Source organism: Andrena cerasifolii, chromosome 15, assembly GCF_050908995.1.
Source record: "Andrena cerasifolii isolate SP2316 chromosome 15, iyAndCera1_principal, whole genome shotgun sequence".
Lineage (NCBI taxonomy): Eukaryota > Metazoa > Arthropoda > Insecta > Hymenoptera > Andrenidae > Andrena > Andrena cerasifolii.
In genome coordinates, this window is record NC_135132.1 from 3,170,686 (window position 1) to 3,184,418 (window position 13,733).

Below are 13,733 nucleotides of genomic sequence, written 5' to 3' on the forward strand. Positions count from 1 at the left end.
GAATATTTAAGAGTAACTCGAAAATTCGAGATCTGTTCGAATATATTCGAGTAATTCGAAAATTTTTGAGCTGAAAATTTGAAAATTTGAAAATCGAACCGAGTTCAACTCAGCTCGTAAATTCCGGGTACTCGCACACACCTGGCAAACAGGTACTTGAATAAAGGGACAGTTGTGTATAAGTAAATAGCAGAATAAAAAAAATATACATATTTCTATACTAACATACATAAGTAAACTGGTAAAAGCACGAAAATAAGTGCATTCGAAAGACAACGAAACATTAATAAATTGATATGTTAATAAACGAATAATTTCGAAAAATAATATTGTTTGATTATAGATTTATTCTGCACTATTTCGATGCAAATCCAGCACCATTTGAGTCTATAGAAGATGACTACAGTCCTTCTTCAAAGAGACGTAACAGAAGAAAGCTAATGCTCTCCAAAGAAATTTCTGATCATGATTTAGTAGCTGCTTGTTATGACATTCTATGCAGTGCGCCTATGCACTTTAAATATGCCTGGAATTGGTCCAAGTTTTACAAATATCTGACATTCGATGATGAAAGTGTTAGATGGTAATATATATTCCTTATGTTTATATAAAATTGAATTAGAATTATGTAAATTGAGTAACAGAACGAATAATTAAATAATATCATTACGAACAATAACAAGACATTGTTACAATAAATTGAAAAAAGATAACATCATAGATGTGCATATTTATGAAATAATTTTATTTCGAATTCGTTAATGCGAAGTAGATAAATTTATACCAAAATTCAGTGCTAAAATCGATAGAAGCATATTGAAAAATTAAGTACTTGATGAACTAAAATTTCCAATCATGGACTATAAATAAGACTTATTCACAGACAAATACACGGAGTAACCATTTCTTACATCTTTACAGGATAGCGATGAATTGCATCACTATTGTATTGGGAATGTCAGAATCTTGTTATTTATCTCACACGAGTGAATTTCTTTCAAAGAACCATCGATTCTCTGCTGAGTGCAAAGAAGTTAGCCGGGATAACATAACATCGGCAGAAGCGGAAGAAATGGATCAAACGTTTAACGCTCTACCTTCAGTAATATCTATTGGAGGCGTCTTGCTTCCTGTTTTCAACAAACTCAAATGCAAGAAGGACTTGAATCTGGTTCCAGTACCATCTACGCGAAAAAATCTACAGAATTTAGCTTTTGCCGTGTCTTCGAGCAAATGCGTATGTTTGCAAGGCGCGGTAGGCTCTGGGAAAACAGCATTAGTAGAATGCTTGGCGCAGGCGACAGGCCATGATAATCAGAATTTCGCAAAGGTGCAGTTAGGCGATCAAACAGACTCTAAAATGCTATTAGGAATGTACAGATGTACTGACATTCCCGGCGAATTTCTGTGGCAACCTGGAATTCTGACAGAGGCTGTGTTGTCCGGCAAGTGGCTACTTCTTGAAGACATCAACTGTGCTGCCACTGACGTTATCAGTGTTATTGGACACCTCGTAGAAACTCGGACATTGTCAGTTCCAGGGTACAGAGACTGTATACGTGTAAAAAGTGGATTTCAGTTATTCGTCACTGTGAGGCAAGCGTTTGGAGGAATGCAGAAGCCACTTCAGGTGGCCGTACCATTCCAAAAGCATTGGTCTTGCGTCAATGTGGAACCTCTGTCAAGAGAAGAACTTGTGACGGTTGTTCAGACTTTATTTCCGGTATTGCATACAGTGGCCACAAGGATCGTTGATGTCTTTCTATTGTTTTCCGTTGGCAATCACGAAGAGGATGTTGTAAATAATATAAGAAATGCTAGGCAAATCTCTACAAGGGATTTGATTAAGTGGTGCTCCAGGGCCGTTGTTGACTTCGATGTATCTTCACCTGTATCTGCGCTGAAGATTTTTCAAGACGCATTGGATGTATTTTGCTGTTCTGTGCCTAATCGTGGTACGTAAGACATATGCTATTCTGAATATATTATATAAAATATGCGTATTGTAGGATCACGGAAAAAAGGGAGCCTCGGAAACGGGACTTGAACCCGCGATCTTCACTTTCGTTGCGCGCTGACCAGCCGCCTTAGGCCCGGTGCATACGAGCGGCCTGCGTCATTTTGCAGTCGCGTCAATACGACAATACTGCCGCAAAATATACATATGTTTTATATATCGCTGTACTGCTGGCACACACAACGTTACATTGACGCGGCTGCAAAATGACGCATGCCGCTCGTGTGCACTGGGGCTTAGCCACCTCGGCTACCGCCGACTCCCCGGTCTTAGTAGTTCCGTGACCTTCTCTTATGGTGGTGGGGGTTCCTGATCCCACAGTATTTTATTCTTAATGGGGTGAAGATAAGTTCGACACAGTAAACTAAAGATTGTACCAGCACATTGAATGTTACAGTCAACCCTCCTATAACGTGATTAATTCGTACCGCGTTATATGGGAACCGCACATAATGCTTATTAGAGTATATATCTCATAGAGTACCGCGTTATAGGAGGGTTTACTGTATCTGAATTTTTGAATAAATGCAGAAAGCAGTATCTTTTCTCTTGGCGATTTTTGCGCAGTTTTATTAATATGAAATAAATGATGAACCCATTTGTTTACGAGATACCAAGGTGACCTTGAATTTAAATGGAACGCGTACCTTTTGTATCAAAATTTAAAAGAGCAATGAATTTTCTATGAGAAAATATTAAGCTTTACTTGCCCTAAACCTAATCATTAGCAAAATATTTGCAAAAACGTTGTTCATGGGTTCACAAACTTACACGTACCTTAGTTATAGTAGGTGGTCAAGCGATGTCCGTTGCCTTCCATGCAATTATTACTATTATTAGGTTTAGAAGAAATAAAGCTTAATACTGGATTTGTTAAAATTAGCTGTTGCAGTTATATGGTAAAAAATTTTGCGCAGCTAGATTAGATTAATTATTTACAATCTATTAAATCCGCCGTAATTAATATAAACTGTATTTGGAGGTTTTATTTATTTTATTGTTTCAGAGCAACGATTGAATTTGACAATAGCAGTAGCACACAAGTTAGGTATTGTAAAGACAAAAGCAGAATACTTCTGTGTAGTGCACAAACCGTCACTGAGTCTTCATAAGGAAAGTCTCGTCATTGGAAGGGCAAAGCTGGGAATAAAAAAGTCAGACCGAGTAAAAATGGCATCCAAACATTCAAACTTTTCTTACACAAGGCCATCTATATGCCTTCTAGAGCGAATAGCTAGTTGTGTTATTCAGAAGGAGCCTGTTCTTCTCGTGGGAGAGACTGGAACAGGAAAAACAAGTTGTGTACAATATCTTGCGCAAGTAACAGGCCATAAATTGATCGTAATCAATATGAATCAACAGAGTGAGAGCACAGATTTGCTTGGCGGGTACAAACCGGTAGACCTGAAGCTTCTGATCTCCCCAATTCGCGAAGAATTTGAAATCCTGTTCCGATCCTATTTTGCAATTGAACCAAATAAAAAATTTCTGTCTCATGTAGGACGTTGTTTTGAAAACAGGAAATGGAAGACGCTGACTAGTTTAATGATACATAGTACTAGCGCGGCGATAAAAAGATTAATGGCAGCTCCGGAAAGTGAAAATAAAGTGAAACTCTTAGAGAAATGGAGAAACATGACGCACAAATTGGACAAGCTTCAGACCCAGGTGCAGAGCCAATACTCATTGGCGTTTTCTTTTGTGGAAGGTGGCCTAGTGAAGGCATTGAAGAATGGTGATTGGGTTCTACTAGATGAGATCAACTTGGCTAGTGCAGAGACATTGGAGTGTCTTTCAGGTCTGCTGGAGGGGTCCTCTGAATCGCTGTCTTTGTTGGAGCGTGGGGACAAAGAACCAATTAAAAGACACCCAGACTTTGCAATTTTTGCGTGTATGAACCCTGCTACAGATGTTGGAAAGAAAGACCTTCCTGTAGGGCTTAGAAATAGATTTACTGAATTTTTTGCAGACGAAATTACAGATAAATCAGACTTGCAGCTTTTAGTAAATTCCTATTTAAAAGACGTAAATCTTCCACTAGAGAAAATACACGGTATCGTTAAGTTTTACTTAAACGTCAGAAAAGAAGCTGAAACTAGTCTCCTTGATGGAACAGGACATAAACCTCACTATAGTTTACGAACATTGTGTCGTGCATTAACTGTGGCTGCACAAAATCCTTGTAGTAATGTACTGAGATCTTTATACGAAGCATTTTGTTTAAGTTTTTTAACACAACTGGATAGCAATTCTTATCCACTAGTGCAAAGAATAATTGTAAAGGCTATCCTAGGTGATAAAGTTGTGAGCGCGGTTCTTGGCAGTCCAATTCCGAAGCCATGCAGCGGTCCTAGCGAACATTTTATTTCATTTGAAGGATACTGGATTCCTAAAGGCGATCTTGATCCACAGATACCGGAAAATGTAAGTTCATGTTATATAAATTTTAATTCTTTTCTCAATTGCTCAGTGGTATAATTTCTTCTTGCTCTTCAAAAATTCTAACTTGGAACTCACCGCATTAGTAATAAAGAATTAGAACTCGCAAGGAATGTTACTCAACCGATATTCATGGAACATGCCACATGGATGAAATACCTGAAAATATTAGACACGTATTTCTTTTTAATCGACAGACACTTATATTGAGGGGGTGAAGTTCCCTTCAAAGGAATGAGTAGTGTCGGCTATTAACGTGCAACAACTGATTCTATTCGGTAAACAAAACGGTCGATCTGAAACTACTTAAGAGAAATAAGTAGACATCACGGGGTTACGTTAAAGACAGTTTCATCTGTGGTTGCCAGTTAGTTGTTGCACGGTAATAGTCCCTACGATGAGGTAATTGTTATAGTGTCCTGCATACATGCAGTAACACCGGAGGGGGATTTTAACGTCACATAAAATAACAATACGTCCATTCAAAAAGAAATCATGGTTTACGACATTTCTCATTATATCCTGGCCAATGTCTCTTGCCGCGGAGTCTGCCTGAATCGAGCGCACCAGGGCATTTGTAGTCGTGCTCTGACTACAATTTTAGAGTGTCTGTCAAGTAGAACAGTTTAGTAGATAAGGGAAAGACACAGAATAAGGACATAATTTTTTACTTTCGGAACAAAAAAAGTTTGGCGATGAGGACTTATCCTTTCCGATGCTGAGGGTACTCACCTTGGCTGAGCGCATACATATTTTTTATTACAGCTTGATGAAACTATTACCCATGGATTGGCCAGGTTCTGCCGATGAGAATGAATCTAAACACGAAGCAATTCGGATTATTTTTAATTTTTAATACACGATTAGAATCACAGTGGGCCCCGCTTTGAGCGGAAATCGCGCTTTTGGTGGTGGGCCCACAGCACACAACTACGTTCATTAAAAATGGGCCGAATCGCTATGTGTTTGGACTCATTTTCATCGGGAGAACCTCAACAACCCATTGGTAATACTTTCATGAATCTATCAAAAACATTGCATTTCAGTTTTCTCGAGACAGAGGGGTTAAGCGCATCGAAGCAAAACAGTGGGGTGGATAGGTCTTTTACGTTAAGCCGAGGAACACTGTACTTCAGCTATCATAGAAATAATTAACAACAGATATTTGAAACACATAAAGAAATAACTAAGTGAATTAAGATCTCATGTTTTTTCCTTTCTCCTTTCTCGTTTAGTACATACTTACAGAAACAGTGAGGCAAAATTTGAAAGATTTAGTGCGAGTAGTATCCATTGGGAAAATGCCCATTTTGCTACAAGGTGATACTTCTGTTGGAAAAACTAGCTTGATAACGTATTTGGCAAAAGCCTCTGGACATATCTGTGTTAGAATTAACAATCACGAACATACCGACCTGCAGGAGTATGTTGGCACTTACGTTGCTGATTCTACTGGAAAATTGGTTTTCAAAGAGGGTGTTCTGGTGGACGCAATGCGTAAAGGTATGTACACTAATGTTTTTTTATTTCGATGGCATATTATTTTGAATTATGATATTTGGAAATGTTTTGCATCAGTTATATTAATTACAGTGAGTAATTTTCTAGTACAATATTTTAGAGCTTGTACAGAAAACATAAGAAATGCCATACAATTATAGAACATAATTAAACATAATGCGTTTCAGGATATTGGATAATTTTGGATGAGTTAAATTTGGCACCTAGCGATGTTTTGGAAGCTTTGAATAGAGTTCTCGATGATAATAGGGAATTGTATATCCCAGAAACTCAACAAGTGATTAAAGCACACGATAATTTTATGCTCTTCGCTACTCAGAATCCTCCAGGATTGTATGGTGGAAGAAAGGTAATGGATTGATACAAAAACACACGAAAGACATTCATGTTTGTATTGTATAATATTAGTTGGTAGCGAACAATAAGTGATTAATGATTTACTAAATATGACAGTATAAAACTCAATAAAAGATATACATAATCAATAGTACAATATTTTTCATAATTTATGTTGTCAGGTACTTTCACGCGCATTTAGAAATAGGTTCGTTGAACTACATTTTGATGAAATTCCACCAAAGGAGCTTCAAGTAATACTGCACAAAAGGTGTAAGATGCCAGAGTCATATTGTAAACAAGTAATTAATGTAATGACAGAACTTCAAATTCTAAGAAAGAGCACCGCAACTTTCGCCGGAAAGAAAGGTAGTCCTTAAGATCAATAAAAAATTCTTCACAAAACCTAATATGACTTTTTACGTAAAAATAATATGAATTAAAGTTATATTTTATGTTCAAATTCAATTTAGAAGATACTAATCTCTTTTCCAGGATTTATAACACTTAGAGATCTGTTTCGTTGGGGTGAGAGGTATCGTCTTGCACCCGATACTGGAGGCGCTCTGTATGACTGGAGTCAACATCTAGTTGATGAAGGTTATTTGGTTCTGTCTTCGAAGGTCCGCCATCCAGAAGAATGCTTAGAAATTATGCAGGTCTTGAAGAAGCATTTGAAGAGATACGTTGATCCAGATTCTCTATTTTCACTTTCTGAGAAGACTTCACCTGTAACCAAACCAATTTTGGAATCTCTTTTGTTGAAGAAGATTCCAGGTTTTGAGCATATAGTTTGGACCTTCCCAATGCGTAAAATGGCAGTTCTCCTTACAAAGGCATGCGATTTCAAAGAGCCAGTACTACTGATCGGTGAAACAGGAGGCGGCAAAACCACAGTTTGTCAACTCCTCTCAGTAATCAGACAGCAAGAACTCAGTATTGTCAACTGCCATATGCATACAGAAGCTTCAGACTTTCTCGGAAGTCTCCGTCCTGTTAGAGACCACAAAGAAAGCCAGAAATTATTCGAGTGGGTGGATGGTCCTTTAGTGAACGCCATGAAAAATGGTGGTTTCTTTTTGGTAGATGAAATCTCCTTAGCTGATGACAGTGTCCTTGAGCGACTGAACTCTCTTTTAGGTAATTCTTCCTTCTTCGTTGTGTAGCAACTGTTTTGCTTTCGCTGTTTAACCCTCGGCTGGCCGTGTCTGGGTTTGCACCGACCCACGTTATCAACAACCTCACCGAACCCCTTAAGTTATGTTCACTGATTTAAGTCGGTCATTGTTTGCATTACAGCCGATAAGGCGATTGGCGTGTTTTGAAGAAATGTACTCTTCGATCAGTTTATAGGAACTGTTTAAGACGGAGGAAAGGTGCACTTGCTCACATTGGAAATATAGATTTAGTTTTTGAAAGTTCCTAACAAGGGAACACCGCGAACCTGGACTCACCGATTGGAACGCAGCTTTTTGGGTTTTTACAGTGACTCAAAACAAGAATAACGATGTGTTTCATTTGGACCCTATCGCCCTTTGAGGGGGTGAAAACTAACCTCAAAGTCAAATTGGCACTTCCACTTTTTCGCGTATAACTCTCAAAGTACAACAGACAGAAAAAAATGTTTCAAACAAAAGTTTAATGGTGCAATAAGGGCTACAAACTTCCATTAACAAATTTTTTAAAAGAATTTTTTTCGTCAGTTATATATTTTTTTAAAATTCTTATCGAATTTGTATTTATTGAAAATTAGATTAAAAAATATTACGTAAGACGATACCTGATCCCCCCCCCCCCCCGTAAGAAAACGTAAGAAATTCGCGACACCCCCCACAAAAGTCTTACGTAATTTAAGGACGACACCTAAGGGGCGATAGGGCCCAAACGAAACACACCGTTGTTCTTGTTTTGAGTCACTCTAAAAACCCACAAAGTTGCGTTCCAATCGGAGAGTCCGGGTTCGCGGTGTTCCCTTGTAAGTGATAGGAACGGTCTAAAATGACCTTGTTACAGAAGTAGGCCTTCCGAGGGTTAAGAAATGTTAGAATGATACTTTAGGGCAATGTATAAATGGACTCATAAGGTACAAACATTAGTTTATACACATATTGTGTATGATATAAAAAAAGTCGTAATTGTATGCCCTTGTATAATTCGTATTTATTTGGAGAATATTGAATTTCTTCGAAGCGTATTTTTTTTTATAATTTAATCAATTTCTTCTTTTTTATAGAACCCGAACGAAGACTGTTGATTGCTGAGAAACCGTCGGCAGAAGACAATGCAACGGTCACTGCGCATGACAATTTTATATTTGTCGGTACAATGAATCCCGGTGGCGATTATGGCAAAAAGGAACTATCGCCAGCCCTTAGAAATAGATTTACTGAAATTTGGTGCGAGGGCTTCGTGTCGTTAGACGATCTCAGGTGTATAATGGTGCACAATTTACGGCAAGAATTCAAAGAAGGCGTTTCTACGGCAATAATAGAATTCCTTGAGTGGCTACAAACAACAGAAATAGGGAAGAAGCTTGTCGTCAGTGTCAGAGACGTACTTACATGGGTGAATTTTGTTAATCATTGCGAAGATTTGGAAATAGGAGATGCTTTCTCCCATGGTGCAGCATTAAGCTATATTGATGGACTTGGATCTGGATTGACTGCCACAGAAAAGTAAGTAGCGTTTCATGATTTAAAGAGTTCACTTAAGAACATAAGTTGCACAGTGATAAAATATTAATTAAACCTCAAAGTCAAGATAGAATTTTTTTTATAATGGATGATTGATTTCAGCTCTGTTCAAATTAATGTAAATGTTCAAATCAAATCACATAGCGTTGTTGAAATATGTTCCTAGGTGCTTCGGACCCAGGATTCTTTTATAACGATGCTTTATGTTCCGTCGCGCGGAACAACAGCAAGTTCAAACCGAAGCGAAAATTCATTCGTCGTTTTACGGCTTGCAGTTTCCTATTTTCGAAGAACGTTTCGAAGACATCTTGCCTTATTTCTAAAGGCAATCGAAATGTGCGGTCTCTAGAATTTAGACATTGTTCACTCTGAACAATATACTATTTTTCATTAGGCACCATTGTCCACCGTTAACTCGTGCGACAATAATTTTCATCTACTCCGTCTAGAACAGCGTTGAGCAATCTTTGGCTAGTAGTGGACCAAAATTGGAAACCTACTACTTTAAGCGGGCTGCGATATTAAATACTAATAAAAGAATATTAATTTATGGGGTAAATTGGTTATTTCTGACAGAGATTTACAATTGAAACAATTGCGGGCCGCAGGTTATGAGCTGGATGGCCAAATGCAGCCCGCGGGCCATGGGTTGCTCATCACTGGTCTAGAACAGGTTTGTTCAATTGGGCAGTGGCGGGGAAAAGCAATCTCTGTTTAATGGGTGCCGTAGGGTGATTGTTCTCCTGTAAGGCGGGACTGATGCTGATCAGGGGCTCTCGCGGCCACCAGCACGTATTGAATCGAAACGGGGTGACTGCTAACTTTCTTTTTCAAGAGTATTGTCATTTTTAGACACCTTACCTTTAAAAGAAACCCACAGCATTTTATCGCATTTATATGTCCACATTTATATATCTGTATTATTACGGATTAGGCTGTACGGTACGGACGTGACTTCTCTTGCTTTTTCGGAACTGCTACTCTTACGGTGTACTCAATCTGTTGTTCTTAAAGTAGTCTTTTATAGAAGGAAACAATTCCAACTTCATCCAGGACAGTGAAACGTCTCATCGAGGCAACGGCGCTTTTGCAACATTATACAGTGTGTTCTTCGTAAAAAATATTGTAAAACAAAAATAACATATGATCACATTAATGACTGCGGTTCGGTTAAACCGATTTTGATGTGTTTTCTTTAAAATTATTTTTACAATGCAAAACCTCAAGTAAATTAATCTTCTTCGATGTTTGATGGAAAAGTATATTCTTCTGTTCAGGAAACAATGAAACATATTTCTGTACGCGCACCAAATTTCATCAAATTTGGTTGAACGGGTTTTGAGTTATTACTGACACCAGACCGAAAAGCGTACTTTCGAGAAAAACGCGTTTAAAGTTCGTCAGACGCACAATAGGCTTTTGGTTTATGGACCATTCTTTGTTATTACCAGAGCTGGCGTGAACTTTTGCGGGGCCGGTCCCAAAATTGTGCGGGGCCAAAAAAAAAACGCATTTATATGTACTTCTAAATTATATAATAATAATTATCTATGCGTAGGGCCCCGCAAAATTTATGATGAGCATTTCGTGAACCACGGGGCCGCGACGGGCACTTGGGCCTTACAACCCCAAGAGTGTTAAATATATAACCTACGCATGTGCTCGCGACGTACACATAAACACTGCGCTTTAAATATTCTTAAAATAGAAATTCTCAGTTAATTTGAAATCGATTTCTTAGGAGTAGGAACTTTAGAAAAAATGATCTTGAAGAAATTATTTGCGAAACATTATGACAGATATTTTTCTAAGTGAACAATGTAACATTTGTGATTTCAATTTGACAAAATTACAATTCTGTGAAAGTTTTGCCTTAAAAAATAATTTACTTCTAACAAGTTGTATAAAATGTTTCTTTCAGTCCGAAGAAATTCAAGGATTTCAAGGAGTCAGCGTTGAAATTCATTGAACATCAAGTAGAGGATACATTAAGGTCAAAGCTCACAATGAAGTGCGTGAAATCTAATATTGGGGATCACGCGAACAAATTTGGGATTCATCCCTTTTACGTGAACAAAGGCAGTGAACCAATTCCCAGTGACATAGGATTCGCTTTCACAAGCCCAACAACTAAGATGAACACTCTCAAAGTGCTACGTGCACTACAGTTGAAGAAACCGATTTTACTGGAGGGCAGTCCAGGTGTTGGGAAAACTAGTTTAGTTTCTGCACTAGCAAAAGCCTCTGGACATCGGCTTCTTAGGCTAAATCTCAGTGATCAAACAGTAAGTACTTATTCTTCTAAAAAGAATGATTTGCTAATTCGTTAATAAATTCTGTATAGGAGATTTCGGATCTGTTTGGAGCTGATTTGCCAGTGGAGGGAGGAAAACCTGGTGAATTTTCTTGGAGAGATGGTCCTTTCTTAAGAGCTCTTAAGAATGGGGATTGGATTCTCCTTGACGAATTAAATCTTGCTTCACAGTCAGTCCTGGAAGGATTAAACGCTTGCTTCGACCACCGTGGCGAAGTATACATTCCAGAGTTAGGAAGAACATTCATTGTGAAACCGGACACTCGATTATTTGCTTGCCAGAACCCTCTCCGCCAGGGTGGTGCTAGAAGAGGCCTTCCAAAATCATTTTTGAATCGTTTCACACAGGTGAGCATTGATTACAAACGGAAGGTTGTATACATATGTGGGGATCAGGAACCTCCATGCCATAAGAGGGGGCCCGGACTTGAGGGACCACGGAGAGTCGGCGTAGCCGTGGTGGCTAACGCTGCTGATCAGTACGCGGGCGGCTTGGGTTCGATTCCCAGCGCCGTGGCTCTCTTTCTCCGAGGTTTCCTACACATATGTACCATATATACGTGCTTCGTGCACGCGGATTCAGAATCGTAAGAAAATTCTAAAATACAATTAGAGGAGAACTTTGTGTAATTTTTATGATGTTCAAGCTAAAGTTTCCCATCTTTGAGTTGGGTCAAACGTGCTTTTTACCCCGAACTTTGAGGGCTTTCACCAAGGAATGTCACATATTTTTTCAACCACTACTTACTGCTAGATACAGTTCACTAAAATCGACGTGTGACACTCAATTCATTATTTAATGGGTTAAAAATTATATATAATGCGTTCCGAAACCCTTGGCACCTCACATGCGCGAGTGCTATTGTTTTTACTCCCTATTGCTTGTACGACCTCGCCATATCCTTTTATATCGTAGTTTTAGTGGTAAAATTACGACACTGTAAGAACTTAATTAACTTTAAAACTTCACCACACTATACGTCGATGACAAAGAAATAAAAACCGCATTTGTCTCAGATTCGTAAAAATTGCAGTTTCGCAACTTTACTATTAGAACGACGATATATTACACAGAGTCTCCCAAGATAGGCGAATATTCAAAACTTCTCACCCGTCCTAGTGTATCAAATCGGGGGTATACTGGTAAAACACATTAAGTAAAAAAATGCCTCTTTTTACTGTATGCTGAAACATGTTAAGTGTTAACTGTTTAGATAACATTAGCATGAGTTATTTAGTTAAAGATTTGTTTCAAATTCATTCAGTTTTTTTTACTATAGCTGTACAAAAACTTTAAATTTAGTTTCTGAAAAGCCATACATGCTGTGTTTTACGAGTAAACCAACGAAATATAACTAAAACAGACTAAACAACTTTGAACATACGTATAAAGCCGGGAATCCACCGGGAAGCTAAGCTAAGCTAAGCTATGCGATGCTATGTTTTAACGTAGGTTTTGGTGGAAACGGTTCCGTAAGAATGTATTGAAGCTAATTTTTTTAAAACGTAGCATAGCATCGTATAGCATAGCTTAGCTTCCCGGTGGATTCCCGGCTTTACCCTAGATATAGTATACAGTATCCTAAAGTTATAGGACAAGTCGAAAGATGTGAATTTCACATATAAAAAAAAAGTCGAAATGTCTTCATCAGTTTACAATTTCAGGCTTACTTTTCAAAGCGTAAGCAAGTAATGGGTAGAAAATCGATTTCTGTGCAGTAGATATTGTCCAGCCTTACATTTCCCAAACTGTTGGCCATTACCAGTCCATTTTTCTTTTTCTAAAGAAATAGCATAAGTAATATAAGAGCGGACCGTACAGATTTCCTAGCTTTAAAAAACTGCAGTTGATTTCATCTTGCTTTTTATATATGTGGTAATTATTTACAAATTCTGAACGACTTTTCCCCATAAGTGTAACCGCCGCTCGGCTTTAGTTTGCGAGATATTCTTATAAATATATTCGATACTAATGTTTTTTTTGCATCACAACCGTCACATCGGTTATCATTTGATGCTAAGACCATCGCGGCTATTTAGAGTCCATTTTCTTAGAATTTTCCGGGTTTTCGTTCGCATGGACAGTCGGAGTTGCTTGAGGCTAAATAAGAGCGCGACCACCTAAGTTAGTGTTCGTGCAACATATGTAGATAAATAAACATATAGATTAAAATGTGTAGACTCTGCCCTGGCGTAGGCGGCCGTCGGACGGTGGCCGCACTCTTACCTAACTCGGACCAACTCCGACAGCCAGAAAAATATTTTTATAAATATCTCAGAAACTAAAGCCGAGCGGCGGTTATATGTATCAGCAAAAGTTGTTCAGAATGTTGACCTTGGCAACATATTTCAAGGCCATTGAACTCGGAGAGGTCGTCCGCTTTGTAAATATTTACCATGTTTGTTCAAAACT

The 13,733-nt window shown here is 38.3% G+C and overlaps 1 protein-coding gene across 1 annotated transcript in view; it reads left to right on the forward strand.

Annotated features, from left to right (window-relative positions):
• The window catches only part of LOC143377161 (midasin), a 187,914-nt gene that overhangs the window by 3,238 nt on the left and 170,943 nt on the right, over positions 1–13,733 (forward strand). The window contains exons 3-12 of the mRNA XM_076828155.1: positions 344–583; positions 922–1,955; positions 3,024–4,441; positions 5,692–5,959; positions 6,145–6,326; positions 6,496–6,682; positions 6,809–7,453; positions 8,547–8,988; positions 10,928–11,291; positions 11,351–11,668. Of these exons, the coding sequence (XP_076684270.1) occupies positions 344–583; positions 922–1,955; positions 3,024–4,441; positions 5,692–5,959; positions 6,145–6,326; positions 6,496–6,682; positions 6,809–7,453; positions 8,547–8,988; positions 10,928–11,291; positions 11,351–11,668 (5,098 nt within the window). The remainder of the gene's footprint in view (positions 1–343; positions 584–921; positions 1,956–3,023; positions 4,442–5,691; positions 5,960–6,144; positions 6,327–6,495; positions 6,683–6,808; positions 7,454–8,546; positions 8,989–10,927; positions 11,292–11,350; positions 11,669–13,733) is intronic.